This window comes from Arachis hypogaea, chromosome 2 (genome assembly GCF_003086295.3).
Source record: "Arachis hypogaea cultivar Tifrunner chromosome 2, arahy.Tifrunner.gnm2.J5K5, whole genome shotgun sequence".
Taxonomy (NCBI): Eukaryota; Viridiplantae; Streptophyta; class Magnoliopsida; order Fabales; family Fabaceae; genus Arachis; species Arachis hypogaea.
The window spans coordinates 94,169,396-94,190,705 of record NC_092037.1 but is presented as its reverse complement, the minus strand read 5'-3'; the positions used below and the strand labels follow the sequence as shown (position 1 = coordinate 94,190,705).

The following is a 21,310-nucleotide window of genomic DNA, read 5'->3' as shown; positions in this document are numbered from 1 at the left end:
TACTAGCAAGAGGGACCTAACTTAAAAAAAAAAATTGGTACAGAGACCCAATTAAAATGATAAAAAGTATAGAGACCTAATTAAAAATTTTGCAAAACTATAGGGACCAACAGAGTAATTAAACCTTTATTTTAACTTACCTATAATTTTATTTCTATTGTTATGTTATCGTTGGCTTTTTAAGATATTGTTGAGACTTGTTATGTCATTGTTAATTATTTAAAATTTGATGTTAAAACTTGTTATATGTATTTAATTTTTTAATTTACAAAATCGCAAATCCAATCCAATCCAAATGCTTGAAATTGGATTGGATCGGATCATATTTTTTTTTTTAAAAATCATTCGATCTAAACTACACTACAAGTAAAATTAATATTCGAATCAAATAAATTTTTTATTCAAAATCGATACAAACTACACCACAAACACCCTTGCTATCAAGTGATCCATATATTACGGAGCAATCAATAACATAATCTCTATTTTCAATTTAAGGCGGTAGATGAATAAGGTTAACTAACTTTGGGTTTGATTGATGTCTTGAAATAATAAAAATATAGACACAAATACACATGAGTGTATAGACATAAAAGACAATCAATTTTTTATCTGGTTTGATAACTTAAACACAACAGAATATATAATTTAAAATTTTACTAAAATATCAATTTTATCCCCATTATTCTTCTCTATCATTATTTTGTCTAATCTCTTCTTTAAAAGTTATCATCAACATCAATACCACTATAATCTTCAACCAAATACAAAAGCAACAATATGCCAATCTAAATTAAATTTAATAAAATCAACAAAAATTTTAATTTGTTGCATATCTATAAAATAAAATACATAGATAATTTTTTTTAATAAAAGGATAATAGAAGAGGAAAAGATCAGAGACGCTTCTTTCTGAAAAGGATGAACGACGTTGGTAGAGAAAGAATGTGGAGAAAAGCGCCGGCAAATCTGGATGACGATGGATCTGGACTCCCGTAGTCCGAACCCTTCGAAAGAGAAGGAGGAGCAGAAGGGTTCTTGATGGAGGAGCAATAGCAATCGATGGCAAAAAAAAAAAAAAATAAACGCAGAACATTTATCTACATAATAAAATTAATTGCAAAACCAGAACATTCATCTACATAATCAAATTTAAAAATAAAAATAAAGAAGTACAAGAAGATAGAAACAAAATAATAGTAGTATAATGATACTTACATTAACATTAATCAAACTACAATCAAAATTTAACAGTCAAACTAAACTCAACCAAATCTGTATTCAAATATTATTATCTAAAAAAGAAAAAATCTTTGAGGTAAAGTTGAAATAGATAGAACAATGGACACCTGCAGCACCCACATTGACAGCGAGTCTGAAACGGTGAGGGAGGAGCGATGTGGTGAGACCCGTGACAAGGAGGGAAGGATGCACGGCGAGATGCAGAAGCACAAAGGTAAGAGGCAGAAGAGAGACAACACAATGATGAGAGGAGAGGTTGAGTCGGCAGAGTTCCAAGTGAAGGATGTGGCTAACAATGGCGGTAAGGAGATTGAGGAAGGCCGGAGGCGAGACAGTGGTCTGATTTCTAAGAAAGAAAGAAAGAAAGAAAGAAGGAAGGAAGAAGATCTGAAAAGAAGAAGAAGGGGGTTGAGGCACTGACGGAGGAAGAGAGAAGGGCCAAATGGTTTGGATAAATCTGAAATTTTCAAAAAATACTAAGGATAAATTTGTCTAAAATTTTAGTTTAATCTGTGTCTCAGGATGAAAATTCGTGTCTCATGATTTGGGAAAGACACAAAATACACATATTTTATGTACTCTTGTGTGTAACTATGGGTGTGTTTGGCAAACACATTGGAGAGGAGAGAAACACGTTTGAGCTTCTTGAAAGTTTCAATTTTTTGTTTAGCTATTTTTATCTTCTTGATCGCAGAATTGATTCTGCTTCTAAATGCACGTTCAGGAGAAGCTAAAATTTGTAGATTCTTCGTTTCACGTTCATGATTGCTTATTGTCTTTAAAAAATTAGGTGAAATTTTATTTATATGATAAATTTTTTTTATATTATTTGTGTAATGTTCTGACTTTTCATGTTATGTTTTTATGAGTTTTTTTATCATTTATTATACTATTTTTTATATGTATATTTTTTTATAAAATCTTTTTTTTGTTTGGCTTTTTTATTTATTTTATTGTATTTCTTTTATTCATATGACAAATGTTATTGATTTTTTTTAAGAATATTTTTATTATTTTTTTATATGAATTCTTTTTTTATCCTTAACTGCATTATATTTATGTTGTGTATGAAATTTTTTATTTTTTTATTTAATTTTATTCACACGAATTTTATTTACTTTTTATTATATTTTTTTGTTCATATGATATATGTTGTTATTTTTATGAAATTTTTATTATTTTTTATGTGTATGATTTTTTTTCTGTTCTTTGAAGTATTCTATTTTTGTTTTGTATTAATTTTTTTATTTTTTATTTTGACATTGTAAAATTATGTAATTGTAATTATTATATATTACGTTTATTATCAAAATTTTGTATAATATAAATTATGATCCTATAAAAAAGGACAAAATAAATAAAAAGTTAATTATAAGTAATAACAAAATTATAAATAATGAAAATTTATAGTAAAAAATAATATTAAATTAAAGAGTACTAACAGTACTAGAAAGATTATAGAATATTTTTTTTTGTTTGACACTATAAAATTTATAGTACTCTCTTTTATATTTTTATTTTTTTATTGTATTTATTTTATTTATATGATAAATATTTTTCATATTATTTTTGTTAGTATTCTGATTTTGCATATATAAAAAAATTATTTAAATTAATGTCTCTTTTAGTAATTTTTTATCTAAAAATAATTTTGAGTAGTATAATTCAAACAACATTTATTTTACTACAATCAATTTTGATATAAAAATTACCAAACAAAAATCACGTTAACCCAAATTTACTTTTCATCAAAATCATTTTACAAAATCAATTTTATACAAACTCCCATTTGCAAACTGTAATCCAAACACACACTGTATCTCTCTCTTTTTTATGTCTCACAAAACAAATAACACACATGTACTTCCGTTTCATGTCTTTAATGGACAAGAAAACTAAACAAACACTACCTAAATGCCTTAACCTGTTTTTAGTTAATCAAATATTTATTTTAACTTAATTAACCAAACTAATTTTACATGATAAAATTGATTATTAATGAATTAGAACATAAAAAAAATATTTTTAAATATTTTTGTAAATAAATCGAATTTTTTTAGATTGAAAAACTGGTTTTTACACCGAAAAGATGGGTTTTTTTTTTTTAAAAAATCTGATTTTGAACAAAAACAATTTTCTAAAAAAAACATTTTTTAAAAAAAACGAACTTTTTTATTTTAAAATTGATTTAAAATTTAATTAGATAAATTTGTGAAAGTAAAATATTAATAAAAATTATTAAATTTTAATTTTTTTATATTTTAAATGATATTATTAAATATTGATTAAAGAAAAATAAGCTATTTTTACTCAATTAACACTTGTTTTAAATTTTAACTTTTAATTGTTATTTTTTGTGTTTTTTCTTTCATTTCTTTTTGCGTTTGTTCGTTGTTCCTTTTTAAAAATTTCGACTATCACTGATTTTTTACCTTTTTTTATTTTAAATTCAAAATTTAATATTAAAATTCAATTTTTTATAGTTCAATAAATAATACGATAATGTATTGAATTTTTATGAACATATTTAAAGGTTTTGGGTAAACATTTAAATTTAGTGATGTATTATCATCCTAAAAAAATAACTATTTAAAAACATAAATTTAATTGTATATCACTCCTTTTAAACACATAAATTATTTTAACCACGTAATATAAAAAACATTAAGCTTACTAAAGAATATTTTTTTTTGTCCTTATAAATTTATTATATTTTGAATTTTTGAAAATATAAAATGTAGAAGTAATTTATTTATATTTTAACTCGATACATTAGCACCATTTTAGCTTATTTCGTTATTATTTCATTTAATAATTAGTGCAGACCGTTAATTATAATTACGAAAATGGACTAATTTCAAATTTAATTGAAGAAAAATCAAAACATATTGTTAGGAAGAAAAAAAATATTTAAACCAATATTTTAAAAATTAGTCCGAATTGGCCAGTCGAACCGTTTTGACCAGAAATCAGGAAAAAAAAAGTCTAATCCACTATTTATAACTTCATAAACCGTTTTAAAATTGTTGAATCGGCAAAAAATTAGCTGGTTGGATTGGATTAAAAACCGACGGAGTTTGTATAAACGACTTCGTTTTGATTTTTTTTTAAAAAAAAAAGAGAAAAAGACAAATAAGTCCCTAACTTTTCAAACTTTTGACAAATACATTCCTGACAAAATTTAAATACAAAAAAGTCTCTAATTTTAACAAACGGAGGACAATTTAGTCCTTCTGTCTATTTGCCTCTCATACACCTAACGGAACTGGCTGACGTGGCTGAAACGGTGTCCAGGTGTCCGTTACGGTGCTACGTTGGAAGGGAAAAAAAGTTCGAAAGACAAATAAGTCCTTGACGTCATTTTACAAATAAAGTTCGAAGTGACAAATAGGTCCTTGAGAATTTTTTTTTCAAAATTAATAAACTCATTTCCTAAATTCTCTCATCTACCTCTCTCTATTTTTATATTTCTCTCTACTATTTTTACTCTATATATAATTATATTTTATATTAGTAATTTGACAAATCAAAATATGTTATTCGATATTTTTTTACAATTAAAATATTTTAAATGTAAAATTATACACATTAAATTATTTTAAATTTTCGATAACGAATGTTAAAATTAATTACTAATAAAAAATTAAACTTTTTTCATATAAAAATAACAACTAAAAATCTTATTATTTAATTTTTTATCTGCAGATATCTTGGTCTTCTTAGTCAGAAACTTTTGTCAACTTACGACTTTTTTGTAAAAGTAGTTTGATTTTATAAATCTTTTGTGTCATGCATAATTTATACTGTTAGAACAAAGTGAACTATAATTTAAAAAAAATATTCTCGTAATGTTATTATGCATAAAAATATTAGTTCTAATATAATACACAAATACACTAATGCTAACTTAATACATGAATGATGCACAAATGAACTAATGCTAACTTGATGCATAAATGAACTGATGCTAACTAAGGCCACTAATATGATGAAAACTGAACTAATGCAATTTAACAAATTCTAATATAATACACAAATGCACTAAAACTAAACTAATACAATTTAAGAAAAAGAGTAGAAACATAACAAGCCCAATTTCTACAATTTTAATACAAATAATTTAAATTGTAGAATAAAACAAGTTAACTAGATTTCAAAATACAAGCATAATTTTATCAGAAATTATTTTTAATATGAAAAAAAAATTGGTGTTTTGGTTGATTATTGACATTTGAAGTGTATTACAGTATTGTGGAAATTATTCAACACGCTCCCACATGTTGGCTAAGATGCTGCCACGTGTTCAACACGCCCCCCACGTGTTGGTCAGAATGATGCACGTGTTGGTCAGAATGATGCACGTGTTCACCGCGCTCCACGTGTTGCACCACGCCCCCCACGTGTTGACTTCCCACAAAAAAAATTCACCCATCTATAATTACACCACATTTTCCCATTTTCAACAAAAACACCAATATTTTTTCCATACAAAAAAAAATAGCCTAATTTTATAAACTAAATTCTCATAATAGAAGCATAATAGAAGTATAATGAAAAAAAAAAGTTCTCAATGACCTATTTGTCCTTCGAACTTTATTTGTAAAATGACGTCAAGGACTTATTTGTCCTTCGAACTTTTTTCCCCTTCCAACGTGGCACCGTAACGGACACCTGTACACCGTTTCAGCCACGTCAGCCAGTTCTGTTAGGTGTATGAGAGGCAAATAGACGGAAGGACTAAATTGTCCTCCGTTTGTTAAAGTCAGGGACTTTTTTGTATTTAAATTTTGTCAGGGATGTATTTGTCAAAAGTTTGAAAAGTCAGGGACCTATCTGTTTTTTTCCCTAAAAAAACCGACCTTGTCAGACTCCCCCACCCCTTCCCCAACCCCCCTCACCCACGAATTTCACACTCACTCTCAGACTCGGACACTTGACACTCTCACTCATCCCATCTGAAGTCCAAAATCCTAGCTTTCTCCGATCCTCAACAGTTTTGTCGCAATGCCGTTGTCGTCCGTAGCTTCCTCCTTCCCCTTTTCTAAACCCAAACCATTTCTTGTTGGCTGTAGCTCGGCACGTCGTCCTCATCGTCCCTGGCTTCTCTGTTCAAGGCTTGGAGCAGTTCGCCATCGTCTCGTTACTCGTCGTCTGTTTTTTCGTCAAAAGTTAGTGTCGCTGTTTTCACTTCTCCGTTTCTTTACTTCTTCCTTTTATCAATCTGTTTAGTCCGATGTTCTGAAAATTGGATCGGATTGGTCGGTTTGACCGGTCTAACTATGAACCGACAACAATTACGGTCCAATTTGTCTCTTGAAACCATTTCTCCAAAAACCAAGGAAGAACTGCCGAACCGGCCGGTTGAACCGGACAGGGAACCGACCGGTTTAAAAGAAACGGCGTCCTTTTTCGCAAATTTGGCTTACTTTCATCTTGGTTCTGAAGCTCCCTTTGTTTCTTTCTCCCTTTCTCCCTCCCTTTCTTTCATTCACAGAAACTTGGCCAAAAAACCCTAGCACTGTAAGCCTACACCACCGCCGCAAGGAGTGGCATACTGCCGCCGTCCGTCCGTCTATCTAGCTTCCCTCGTGCTCCAAGTCTTCACCACCCCTGTTCGCTGTCACCGATCGCAGCTGCTTCCTCGAGCTCGGCGTCCCTCGTCTTTGTCTGTTCAGCCGCGCTTCCGCCGCCGTTTGTTTGCCGTTCACGTTCGCGTCTTCGTTCAGCCGTCGTCTTCGTTCGCGTTCTTCGCTGTTCAAGTTTGCTCGGCGTTCACTCGCCGTTCACCCTTCGGGTTCGCATTCGCATTCGTCTGGAAGCCACGTTGCTCTGCTTCAAACTCTGCGACCAACCCGCGCGCTCCACCTAGCCGTCGAACTGCTCTCTTTTGTCGCCGCCGTGAGTCCGCTAAACCGCCACCAGACAATACACTCACTCAACACCAATACTCTGCTTCAAACTCTGCATCTTCTTATTTCTATTACAATAAGTAATTATTTGATTTAGTAGTGGTTTGGATTTTTTTCATAGACTGAATTAAAGTTTAAGTTTTACAATAAGTAATTATTTCGTTTTAAGTTTACCGCACTCAACATGTTTGATGAAATGCTTTAACCATATTTCGGGTTGTTTTTTTTATCATTTCTAGCTTTTAGAAACTTAGTAAGTTGATTGCATGTGAAATTAGAATAATCGGATCTTAGTAATTAGGAAATATTAGCTGCACAAATAGCATCTTTGTAGAAAACATATTAGCATGATGATTCCACTTGCATTAGTGTTCTTCTTGTAAATTTTTGGGCTGCTGTTGTTTTAATTTGCTAAATTGTTAGGTTTCTGTGATTTAATTTGTTGGATTTTCTATTTAGGTCTTGTTCTTGTTTATTTGCTAAATAATTGTTGTGTATTTATTGTTGTCTTTGAGATTCTTGCTGGATATTGGTGATCATTGATTTATTATATGCTTCATGTTTTCATTGTTTTCTTCTTCTGAAGGAAAAAAAAATTATGTTTTCATTGTTTTGTTGATTGTTTGTTTTGTTTCAGAAATTAATTTTTTGTGATCAATGCTCAAACTCTAAATGCTGTTCTGCTGGTTTTGCTGTGTTTGTTTTGTTTCAGAAATCAATTTTTTGTTATCAATGCTCAAACTCTGAATGTTCTGCTGTTTTTGTTTTGTTTCAGAAATCAATTTTTTGTGGTCAATGCTCATACTCTGAATGTTGTTCTGTTTTGTTTTAAGGCTGTGTCTGGAAGAGATGATTGATTTCTGAGTGTTGTTTTGTTTTTGTTTTAAAGCTGTGTATTGTGTTCAATTTCCATTTTGTAGGAAATTCTGAGGTGTATAAGAATTAAGAAGGAAGACTATTTCAATGGTATTACTCTGTTGATTCTGGTTCGCTACAAGCTTGAACATAGAATTGAAGAGAGAAACCCTTTATTATTTCATCATTGGCCTATTTTTGGCATTGCATATCATTGTAGTTTGTTTATTCATAGAACTAGTTGTTTATGATCCCCTTTTGAAGTAAAAAAGTGCAGTAGAAGAGTGTTTAGAACCAGTTGCTTTATTCATTGAATTTTTATAGAATTAGGTGTTTATTATAAAACGGTTTTTCCTGTTGAATCACGGTTGAACCGGTTGAACCAATGAACTAATGAACCGGTAACTAAAACGGTTTGATGACCGGTCTGGTTTTCAGAACCTTGGTGTAGTCTGAAAGTTCTCTTGTGAGTTGTGAATCGATTAACGGAAAGGAAATCATTATTCAAATTTTGTGCTGCTACTCATTGATTTTGTGCTGTTGCTGTGTTTTTAATTTCTGTAATTTTTGTTGAAATTTGGTTGCTGCTGCTAAACAGGGAAATCAAATAAATACTGAAATTTTGTGCTTCTGCTCATTGATTTTGTGCTGCTGCTGTGTTTTTAATTTCTGTAATTTTTGTTGAAATTTGGTTGCTGCTGCTAAACAGGAAAATAAAATAATTACTGAAATTTTGTGCTTCGGCTCATTGATTTTGTGCTACTGCTGTTTTTTCAGTTTCTAATTTTTTTTTGAAATTTTCTTGCTGTTGCAAAAAATAGAAATCAAATCATTATTGAAATTTTTTATTTTTGTTTATCTTTATTGATTTCAGGTTTAGTGTGGTTACTTATGCTTGTTTTGTAATGTTTGTTGGGGATGCTGATTGTTCTTGATTCTTGGCTCTGTTTAGCCTCTTGTTAATGGTGTTTTTGATTGGGTTTATCCTTTGAGAGCTGCTGTTAGTGTGGTCTGGTGTTTATTATTGATTTCAGATATGGTCTTATGGATGATTATTTGATTTCTGGCTGTGCTGCTGCTGTTTTTAATTTTGTGCATGATTTATTAATTTGAGTTATGGATGATAGTATTAATCAAGAAGCAATTGCTAATAACAATGCATCTGTGAATAATGACTTGCCTGCCAATCATTCTACTTCGAATGAGGCTGCTAATCCTAATCCTCCTAGTTCTAACGATAGTCAGTCACAAGGTTCTTCTAATTTACAGGGGAAAACAGATTTAGCTCAGAAATATGTTGCTCTACAAATAGTGAATGGAAAACCACAATATCAATGTTTATTTAGCTTCGAATAATTATATTTTAGGATGCTTATTTATAATTTATTTATTATTTTATTCTAAAACGGTTCTTCCGGTTGAACCACCGGTTGGACCAATAAACCAGTGAACCAGTAGTTAGAGCGGTTTGATGATCGGTTTGGTTTTCAGAACCTTGGTTAATAGGCTCCGTTGTTGCAGTGTGATTGTTAATAGCTTAATTGGAATTGATTGCTAATTGCCTAATTGATTGTTACTATTATTGGGTCAAATTAAGATATTATTGTAATATTGACTAATTTTATATTTATTTTTGTATTAGTTATTTTAGAATTTGAAATTTGATTATTGTTAAAGTGTTAATGAAGATATATATTTCCAAATTTAATTTTAAATTCTTGATTATTTTATATTTTTATTTAAGTAGGATTGGATCAGCCGATTCAACCAATAAGTCATTGGTTGAGCAACTAAGACAAGATAAGCGGACTAGCCAGAAATTGTCTCGTAAAAAGTTTGCGGTTGTCGTCGCAAAACCTTGGTTAAACCTCTCGTACCCAGAGGCTTCAACTCAATCCTCTAAAGACTTCACAGAATAGAGAAAGAGAAAGAACATGTTGGGAAGGCGATTCCTAAGTTCAATTGTGAAGCGCAACAAGTATTCTTCATATCACAATCACCAACCCTTAATAAGAACAACAAAACCACCCTCTTCTTCCTCTTCATCCACCCATGAAACCATCAAGCTTCTCTCTCCTCCCATCATTGCTAGGCACTACTTCATCAATGCTTTTCGTCATCGTCCCCTTCTCAAGGTCTTTCATTTCCCATTTCCCTCTCCAAGTTTCAATTTTTATTTTTGTTTTCCTTTCATCCCTGTTATTTATTTATTTTTTTTTTTAAATTCTCACAGCATCGAGATGCTTTGGTCCAGGATCAGTTTGTTGAACACGTGATTGTAAAATTAAATTTGAATTTTTGATTAATTAATTTATATACAATTTTGCTAAGCTAAGTGTTAAGTTTTCAACTTCCATACACCTAATTTCAATTGAATCATGTATCACAATTAAATTTCAATGTTCTTTTTGGGGAAGAAATTTTTTTAGCTTACTTCTTGTTGATCTAACTATATGTGTGAAGAATGGGTAAATGTAGTTAGATTTGTTGTTTTGTAGCTTCCTTCTTATCATTGTTCTTTCATTATAAACTCAATCCATTACATTAAAGATCTGTTTTTGGTTCTGATCTTCAATGTTGTTCATCTAGTGTGTGTGAATGTTTGGTACATGTGGTTTAATTGAAAGGGAGTTGTGGTTGTGCTTTGTAGGGACAGAATGTGCCTTGTTTCAGGAGCTTTTCTAGGACAGCCTCTGTTGGAGCTGAGCAGAAAGAAGGGTTGAAACTGCTTGTGAATGGGGGTGTTCAAGCCCAGAAAGCGGTTGGAACATGGCTGTTTTGCTCAGCCGCATGGGTGTTTAGTTTGGTGGTACTTGGTGGCATTACCAGGCTCACCAGATCCGGTCTTTCCATGACCGATTGGAAGTTCACTGGTACTCTCCCTCCGATGTCTGACGAGGAATGGCATCAAGAATTTGAGAAATATAAGCAGTCGCCTGAGTACAAGCGGTAAGGCTCCAAGTGCTACTATGACCGGTTTCTTGCAAGCTCGCAGTGTCACCGCAAGCTTGCATTACATAGAGATGAGCATATGCTGCGGTAAACATGTTATTTATGAGGGTTTTTTAGGAATTACTGTATAATTTCACTCATGCAAGAATGACATGATTGTGTATTTTAGGGTACAAAGGTTGCAATTACCATAGGATATAATTTTGTGGAATAGTTTACTACCTTACTTCATGAACCAATGCCCAAATGTTTTGTTTGGAACTACTCCAATACTCATGTGCTGTTTCTATATGGAAATAGGGAAAATGCAGTTAACCCTTTAGCTCATTCCCTTCTCATCATAAACTTTTAAAATGTTTAATTTAATTGTTAATGGTACAAAAGGCCTTTATTAACTTTTCATTCAAAATTACTCATTGAATAATGGATAGTTTTGCCAATAAAACAAATTTTCTGAAAGGATATTGGTTAACAGGAGATCTTTTCCACGCCGTTCGACAATTTTAGGGACACAAATTGCAAATTTTAGAAGTTTAAGGTTTAAAGTGTTAATGGGCCAAATTTTAAGGGGGGGGGGGGGTAATTGCACTTTTTTTCCTTCTTAATGATCCTGTTTGCAGTTATTATGGATGTTGTGATGGTAATTTTGTTTCGCATTTGTCTCAGTGTTAACAAAGGGATGAAACTTGAAGATTTCAAATTCATATATTGGATGGAATATGCACATAGAATGTGGGGAAGGGCACTGGGAATTCTGTTTGTGTTGCCTTATTCATATTTTCTCCGGAAGGGGTACCTTACAGTGAAATTGGGACTGAGACTCTGTTCTCTGTTTGCTCTGGGTGCGGGGCAAGGTTTCATCGGCTGGTGGATGGTTAAAAGCGGTTTAGAGGTTGGAGAATTGGATAAAATAAGTTGCTCTATTTGTTTGAAGTTAAATTGGATAGAACTACCTCATTCTAATAACATTTTCCTTTCTTAGGAACCACCATCGGAGTATGTGCAACCAAGGGTAAGCCCATATCGTCTTGCAGCTCATCTTACGTCGGCATTTGCTATTTATTGTGGTCTCTTTTGGACTGCATTATCTGTTGTTATGCCTGAACCACCAGCTGAATCACTAGCGTGGGTTCGTGGGGCTGCCAAAGTGAAGAGACTTGCATTACCTATCAGCTTACTTGTCGGTCTTACTGCTATCTCGGGTGCATTTGTTGCTGGAAATGATGCTGTACGGTAGCCTGGTTATTCAGCAGTTTCATCCCTTTGGTATTTGTACTTGACATAATAGTTGAACCTTTGATGAGGATGAAGGATAATTGTTCTGCTTGCATGTTGATTACCAGGGGCATGCATTTAATACATTTCCGAAGATGGGTGATACATGGATACCTGATGACATTTTTGAAATGACACCTCTGATTCGGAATTTCTTCGAGAATACATCAACTGTGCAGGTAAATTATTTGTGCTGATATAAATGAAGTTTTTTGAAAAATCACAATACCTTTCTTCTCTTGACTTATTGTATGGTTGGTTTTTTAAACCTTTTAAGTATTGAGATATTTGAAGTCGTTGTTAAGAAATGCTTTTTGAAGCACCTATATTTGGCATGAAAGCCATATATTTATCCTTCTAAGTGTGTTTTGATAGGAGAAGTTTTGATTTCAAATCTCATTTCTTTATTCCTTCAAAGGTTTTTTAAGCCTATACATGGAAAATTTAACACAACCTTCTAATAATTGTTTTGCCTTCAACAGCTTGACCACCGTATACTTGCCACTGCATCTCTACTTTCAGTCGCCATTTTATGGTTGTCGACAAGAAAGCTGGACATACACCCTGCAGTAAGAGCATTGATTGGGGGCACTCTTGGCATGGCAGCTCTTCAGGTCATTACTTCAATTTTCAGTTTTATATCGTCTTTTAACATTTATAAGTATGTTCTTGACCAGCTACTTTGCAATAGTTACCTCTTCTCTCTTTTCTTGTTGATTGCACCTTCTAGACAGACAGTAAGTAGGCAAAAGAGTTAACAAGGTGTTAAGGTTTATCAAAACTGCAAGTTTTTGCCGAGGAAATAAACTGTTAAAGTTTCCAGTGCGATAAAAACTTAATGTTTCAAAATCTTAACAAATGCCCTTAAAACACTGGTAAGCAAAACCTTACTTTTATGATTAGATCATGAGGTATATTGTGGAATATGGTTACAGGTGACCTTAGGAGTTTCAACACTTCTCTCATATGTACCTGTTTCACTGGGATCTGCACATCAAGCTGGTGCCTTAACACTTCTTTCATTTATGATATTGCTTAACCACACAACTCGAAAGCCTTCATTATCCCTTCTCAAATCATTACCTGCAGTTGTCAAATCACAAAACTTCTGATAGTATCTATATTACTTGACAAGGGAATTGCTATTATTTTCAATTTACTTGATAAAGTTTTCATTGAATCTGGAAAATTCATGATGGTACCACCAATCTGTTAACTGTATCATCTGTGTGATTTATGCATTAAAAGTTAGTAGAGAATCATCATGTAATCTAATGTTTCTTACCTTTTTTTTCCCTTGTTATTTCTTACTAATACTTTTGATACATGCTTAGTTCAGTATAACAAATAAAAATGCTTAGTTTGGAATCATTTGATTAGAGCAATGTAATTGTTACCTTAAGCAATACTGCATCATGTAACACAATATAGTACTGATTGGCATGTGATTGAAAAGAAAATTCTAAACAAAATTGACATTTCATTTGTAAAATTTGAAATGGTTAACTTTAGTCTGAATTTCTCATGCCAAGCATAACAGCAACAAAAAAAAAGGGACCATAACGGTTTATTCTTCATAGAAAGCTTATAGTAAAATGCTTTATTTCATTAATCACACCGCATGTGTGTCTGACTTATTCTTACAAATGCTTTATTTCTTCATAGAAAGCTTACAATAATGTTGCCACTAATCACATCCGATGTGTCTGACTTATTCTTACAAATGCTTTATTTCTTCGTAGAAAGCTTAGAATAATGTTGTCACTGATCACACCCCATGTGTCTGACTTATTCTCACAAATGCATTTGTCATTTCACAAAAGGAAGGACCATCTTGAGACCAAGCTTTTTCTGCTATGTGCTTAAGCTCCTTAACTCTTTTCCTCATTGCACAACCTTCAATGTCCTCCTTATCCATTATCTTACATATAGTTTTTGCTATCTCTTCACTTCCAACTACATTTGTAGATTGTGTCACATTCAATCTAACTCCAATTCCAATTTCTTTAGTTATAATTTCAGCATTCATCATTTGATCCGCAAATAGAGGCCACGCCACAATTGGAACCCCACATGACACACTCTCTAGTATTGAGTTCCATCCACAATGTGACAAAAACCCTCCGGTTGATGAATGCTTCAAAATCTCCAGTTGTGGTGCCCAATCCATTACCGCCAATCCCTTGCTTTGTATCTTGTAGAATTCATCTGGGAAAGAACTGACTGATGCTTGAGATATAGCAACGCCATTCGATTTGGCATTCTCGCCTGCCGTGAGATAATGATCATCCCCAGCTTTTGTAGATGGTGAAGTTAAAGACCAAACAAATTTCTTCCCACTTAGCTCCAACCCCAAAGCCATGTCTTTGACTTGTTCATGTGACATTGTGTATCCACTACCAAGTGATACATATATCACTGACTCTTCTTCTTGCTTGTCTAACCAATCAATAACATAATCTCTATTTTCATCCTCACAGCTTTGCTTTTTAGCTTCCCTAATCAATGGCCCAATTGGATAAACTGTTACCTTAGATATGTTCCCACTTCTTAGTGCCACAATTGTCTTAGCCTCTAGCTCATGAAAAGTGTTCACAAAAATCCCATCAACCTTTCTTATCTGCTCACAAATTTGGAGATATTCATGATACAATTGATCATTCCTATCAAGCAATGGTGTGAACAAATCACAAGGGCTTATGGGGTTGCAACCAGGAATTTGGATACACTCCTTTTGATCTGTGTACTCACCTTCCACCACTTCATCTAATGTTGGGGTGTGAAGTGTAAGTGCAACATTCCATGCATTAGAAGTGAAAAAAACAAGCTTTGACATGTTGAATTTTTCAGCAATGGGCATCACTAGTGATCCAAATAGGTCTGTGATGAGAATGGTTGGTTTTGGTGATGTCATGGTGGAGATTTCATGACAAATATGTGGGATTAATTCTCTCATTAGCATTGCTAGCTTTGTTCCTGTGTTTGTATTAGTAGGAATATCAATAGGTGGGAGATGAATGATATGAATGATGTGAAAGAGGTCATGCTTCATTAATGATTGAACAATATTTGTTGCCATTTGAGGCTTAGAAGAGTTGTTCTTTATTGAAGCTACGAATATGGTCAGTTTGGTAATTTTCTTGTGTGACACAAGTTTTTTGGTAAGTTCAAGAAAAGGGATTATGTGACCCAAGCCTGGTGGACAGAGAATTGCAGCATGATAATTATGAGTTGCAGTGTTCATGATTGACATGATTATGGAAAAGTGAATAAGAGAAATAATGAATGAAACTATGCTCGAGATAATGTGAGATTTGATGATTAATGGAACTATTTTGTTTCTTTTATAAGTGAGATTTTACAATGAATGGATGTAATTTGTTATTTTTATAACTACTCATGCAACATTTTTTTTTTTCTATACAATAACCCTACTATTTGATTAAGAAAAAGTACAGAACGATTTTTTAGTGAATAAATATTAGTTAATTTTTTAAATTTTATTTTTCTTTAAATTTCGAATTTTAGATTTAAAATTTAAGATTAAGAGATTCTTTTATTTAGAAAATAAAATTTTGAGATAATAAAATAATTTTAAAAAATTAATTGATATTTTTAATAAAACAATTCATTTTTAATATTATTTTTTAATTATTTACACCGTGAAAAGTAATTTTGATAATGTAACAATTTATTTTTTTCAATCAATAAGTAGATTTTGACTTTTGAGTGAAGGAGTTGCTGATTAACCAATGTGGCCAAGTGGTATTTCTTGATGATATTACATTATCACCACATTCCACATTATACTGTTTGTCTATTTCCCATTTTGCTGAGTTGCATGAGCAGAGAAAATGAAGGAGCATAATGAGACAATTAACCCTGCACTCCATTCCAAAAACCACCTTTCATTACATATGAGTATTTTAACATTAAAAATCAGTAATTAAATCAATTATTTATATAAAATATAAAAATATAAAAAATATGATATTTACACCAAAAATTAATAATGTAATTATATATAAATACAAATTTTGTTTAACTTATTTTAATTTATATTTTGTGTTTTGAAATGAATTTTATATAAATGACTAATTTAGCGATTATTATTTGTATACAAATAATATAATTAGATATAAATATATATTGAAAATACATGATAACTGATCTAATGATTGAATTTAGAAAGTATGATTTGTTGCATTATTGATCAATTCTAGCAAAATAAGAAGCGTCAACATTTTTAAGAGTAGGTGTTACTTCGTTTTTTTGAACTTCAATGCAAACTATAAGCTGATGATCACACTACTATGGTGTCATTTTTATTTTCATATTCTTTCCATATCTCTATTACTAATTGAAATGTTAAATTTTCATCAACACATTACCTTAGCTGAAATATGGTTGGCACCAACGAGAATGTAGTCCAATGCCCGAGAAAAAAAAAACACGTTGCACAAAAGACAAAGCAGTTTTGACTCGATTGATCAGAAGTTTGGAATATAAGTTAAGAATAGTAGCTAAACATGTAGCTAACATCGTTTCAAATCTTAGTGCGAGTTGAACCCATTATTCTCATTGATACCTTAGGATATTATTTGTAATTGAAATAATTTTTATGCTAAGGTTGGTTAGTAGTTACTACTAATATGTTAGTAAGAAATAGATTTTATTATGTTAGAATAAATAATTTTCTTTAATCCATATTAAATCATCAAAAATATATATCAAAAAGGCAAAAACGTATCTGTACTCATAAAAGTAATTAGAAGAATTTAGTTTTTTTATTTTCCTCAATCAAAACCTTCTGTATCCTTAATAGGACTGAATCACAACTCATCTGATGGAAAAAGAGCTACGAAAGTGGCTTTCATATCTTGAGACCACAACTCTAAAATTATTATTTATATTTAAACATGACATCCATTAAACCTTAAAACTAAAAAAAAAAAATCTAAAACCCAAATAAAGATATTATCTAATTTTATTCTCATTTAATTCTAAATTAAAAGTAATGGTAAAATATTAAATTGGTCCCCTGTATTTTGGTCTAATCCTATTTTGGTCCCTAAAATTTAAAGTGTCTTATTTGAATATAAAAAAATTTTATTTAGCTTCAATATAGTCTTGCTGTGAAGTCAATGTTAAATAATTAGTACTTTACCCTAAAAATAATTATAACTTATTCAATTTAGCATTTATAACAATAAATGAGATCACCGTTATATAAATTATTTAATTAAAATAGCATAATTTGTGATTATAATTAATATATATATATATATATATATATATATATTGTCTATAAACAAATTAAAAAATTAAATAATTTTCTAACATATTATACCTATAAAAACAAGTTTATTTATTGGTCATTGTTGGTTTGACTATTTTACTATAACAGATTTGATGACTAATTATTTAATCTCACAAAGCTTCAAGTTCAACTCCTATGTTCAGCTACTATTCTCATCTCATATTCCAATTCTGGTTTTTGGGAGCTTCAAGTCTTCATTTTTGCATTGGACTTTTTCGTTGGTGCCAACCATATTTTAGATCAGGTAATGTGTTAATTAATGAAAATTTAACATTTCAATTAATGATAGAGATTGGAAAAGAATACCAAAAGAAAAACGAAAGTGTTTACCTTGTATTAAAAAATAAAGTTACTGTTTCTTATTTTGGTAGCACTGATCAATAATGCAACAAACTTATTGATATCAAACTTATTTAAATTTTATTATAAAGAAAATTAAATGATTTTTTATTGAGGTGTACGGAAATTGATTTGAGTTCATGGATCTAATTGGTGTTGGAATGAAGTTGTTCAGCTAATTTGCAAAATGCAAACACTAGTACTTAAAGTACTTAAAACTATGGATCTTTTGTCAGTTGGATGTGGTGAATATTCCATACTTTATTTAGTAGCATTTTAGGTTAGTTTTACTTTAAGTACAAAGGATTCTCAGCATTTTCAGTTGTTTTTTTCCCTTTATTTATTATTGTTTATGATACACAGGAATCCATTCATTAAAAATTGAAAGTCTAATTTTGTCTATGCTTAGATTTATCACTACAAGACAAATTATATTCTAAGTTAAACAAACCTACTCTTTTAAGTAATAATAAAAAGTTTTAATTATATAATAATAGAAACATCATAATGATGTATAATCATACTGTTTTACAATTTTACAATCAACTATATTACGTATATATTAAAAATCAGTTACCAATAATCAACTTTTACATATCTCATAATAAAAAGTTTATTATACTATTATAAATAAACTTGATTATTCATCTATCGTAAATTTGACTATTCTATTATAACACGTTTGATTATCTTAGAAATTAATTATTTAATTAAAAAATGGTAAAATATTAAGTATATTTAAAAACAAATACATAATAATTGGTTTAGTAGTTAATTTTTTTACATGCATAACATTTTGAGTTTTTGACTTAACAATACTTACGACCCATTAGGATTGGTGAACTTACCAAATTTCAGATCTTCACTCAGCAGATCAATACTCATACAAAATTCAAAATTCCAAAATAGCCCCTAGCTTACAGACCCAAACTTTACCAACTGAAGCTGGCTACATCAAGACCAAAAGGGCAAAAAAAAAAGGCTACATCCACAATTTTTTTTAACGACTTAAGGCTTTAGGCAACTACCAATTTCGATGATGCTTTGATAGCAACTGATATCAATCTGTAGAGGTGGAAGCTTCGGGGGTAATTATGGAGTTAGGCATGGAATTAAGTAGGTGGTGTTTCAGCCAACTTAGAAATGCTAATTTAGTTTTTGGTCGATTTTATTAATTAAAAGTGGAGTTCCAACTTCCAAGGTATATAATCTTAAACTAAGTTTATACTTGTAATTAATTAAAAAACTATACAACTATTGAAAGGTTTATTTAGACTGTACCTGATGATTTTAACTGCCACGTTGAAAATGTTAGATCTATGATCATGATTCCAAAGCTACTTTTCAGATCCAATAGGCTCTAGTGATGGAGAAGCAGGGTGAAGGATTTAGATGAACCTTACGAAGGATTTATTGTTATTATTTATTAAGACCTTTGAAAAACTAGCTCTAGTACATGGCCTTAAGAATATTTGGCGGCTGAGGTTCTTGATCTAGGATTTCGTTAATTCCATGTGAAGTGTTATCTAATAGAGGGTAGACATCAAGTGTTGCTAGGAGGACCTTGGAGCCTTGAACTGCCTCCCTCCGGCCGGCCATGTGAGGAATCGACTTTAACATTCATTATTATGGCTGCCTTTAGTTCTGAAAACAAGGATAAAACATGAACACTGAGAATAAAATACAAAGAATAGAGATATAAAAATTAGTGTTTTTTATATTCTGTTTCACAATAAACTAAAACAAATTATGAAAGTTTAATTTAATATTATTTTTTTACTCTGTGTAGTTCTTATTTCAAACCTGCATATATATAACAAAGCATATGTTCTTGGCCAACTATTTTGCATTAGTTGGCTAGTTGCCCCTTCTCTCTTTTCTTGATTGCACCTTGTCTTGGGTGCTTTTTTTTATTGTTTGGATAAAAGAATTTTATCACAAAATCTAGCTAGACAAGAAAACTGTTCCAATTTCTTAACGTATTTAAGATTAATGACATTCATAACGGAACTCGTAGATACTTTGAAGCAGGATTTTTTGCAGATTGGGACAGGTTCGGATTTAGGTTCAGGGCAAATCTGTCCTTACTCACTAATAAAATACATGAATTAATTGGTAAGTTTAGTAACTAAACCTATATCCTAAATCTCTAAAGTTTTACGGATCCGGCTCCTTTAAAGTTGTATTGTCAGAGAAAAAAGTATATCATTAATCACTATTGAATTAAGATAGTGAGGCTCACAGAAAATAAATGTTACAAATTTAAAGGTAATTAAAGTATCGCTTTACCATTTTACTAATATTGTCACTTTAGAGATTTTTTTTTCAAATTTTACTACCCATAATTATAAACCATAAATTCTTAATAAATAAGTAATTATATAATAATATAAATATAATTAATTTTATTAAAGGTAAATCAATGCAATATTTGTTGAGTTTTTTAAAAAAATTGCGTACTAAATATATTACCTTAAATTCTAAACCTTTAACGCTAATAGTAAGTTTTACACCTTAATTTTTTATAAATGAATAATTAAGACTAGTAATTATAATTAATAACTAATTGTAAATTGAATATTGTTATTAGAAGGATAATCAATATATCAATAGTTACTATAACTATACATAAGGGGTAATAGGATGGGTAGAAGTGGATTTTTGTTCTATTCGACTCTGTTTCGTCCTACAATAACTTGCATAAAATTTGTCTCACTCCTACTTACGGATAGTAGAAAATTAAATCCTAACCCGCCTCTGCGGGTATCCGTCCCGCCTCTACCCGCTCCTATAATTATTAAAATTCAATAAATAAAATAAAATTTCAAAATTTATATAACCATCATTACGTACATAACATAAATTAAAGTAAAAATTTAAATACAATACAATATTATTAATCATTTTACTAATTATTTTACATATATTACATATTATATATATATATATATATATTATATATATAACGGGGTAGGTAAGCAAATATTACCTAAACTCGGTCTGGTCCCACCCTGCCTAAGAATCTGTTCCAGTAAAAATTTATTTTGGTGTGGAGTAGGTAATTACTCTCCCTAAATGAATAAAGATAGAGTAAGTACCCGCGAGTTTGAATGATATTGCCATTCCTAACTATACAAAGAATATGAATGATAAATCTATTTTATTGATTATTAGAAAGTTTACGAAAAAGATAATTTGTATATTCATTAGTTAATATAATTAATCAAAGGATATTAATTGTATATTTTAGTGATGCAATAATTCAAATAAAATTAATTTAATTTAACATAATAATCTATATAAGCATAATTTGCTTATCTATTGTTAGTATATATAGATATAGGTTTAATTATTCTATTAATTTCTACAGTTTTATTAAATTTTTAATTAGGTTTCTATATATTTTTTTTCCTTTCAA

General features: G+C 30.7%; 2 protein-coding genes across 10 annotated transcripts; one reads left to right on the top strand and one right to left on the bottom strand.

Annotated features, from left to right (window-relative positions):
* Positions 1-6,661: 6,661 nt before the first annotated feature.
* Positions 6,662-15,623, top strand: LOC112751908 (heme A synthase COX15). Of its 9 annotated transcripts, none has more exons than XM_025801252.3 (9): positions 6,662-7,140; positions 8,072-8,117; positions 9,754-10,141; positions 10,657-10,955; positions 11,625-11,850; positions 11,941-12,186; positions 12,302-12,412; positions 12,716-12,847; positions 13,169-13,604. In XM_025801252.3, the coding sequence occupies exons 3-9, from the start codon at positions 9,941-9,943 to the stop codon at positions 13,343-13,345; spliced, it is 1,392 nt and encodes a 463-aa protein (XP_025657037.1). In that variant the 5' UTR covers positions 6,662-7,140; positions 8,072-8,117; positions 9,754-9,940; the 3' UTR covers positions 13,346-13,604. The 9 variants fall into 9 exon arrangements, with proteins under 9 accessions (XP_025657037.1, XP_072076768.1, XP_072076782.1 ...); XM_072220667.1 differs by having other exon boundaries at positions 6,662-7,231; XM_072220681.1 differs by lacking the exons at positions 8,072-8,117; positions 13,169-13,604 and adding an exon at positions 14,244-15,623 and having other exon boundaries at positions 9,751-10,141.
* LOC112728513 (anthocyanidin 3-O-glucosyltransferase 5) lies at positions 14,262-15,312 on the bottom strand. Its single transcript, XM_029290392.1, has 2 exons — positions 14,407-15,312; positions 14,262-14,318 (listed from the first exon to the last, which is right to left on the bottom strand). Exons 1-2 carry the CDS (start codon positions 15,310-15,312, stop codon positions 14,262-14,264), a joined length of 963 nt encoding a protein of 320 aa, XP_029146225.1.
* Positions 15,624-21,310: the final 5,687 nt, after the last annotated feature.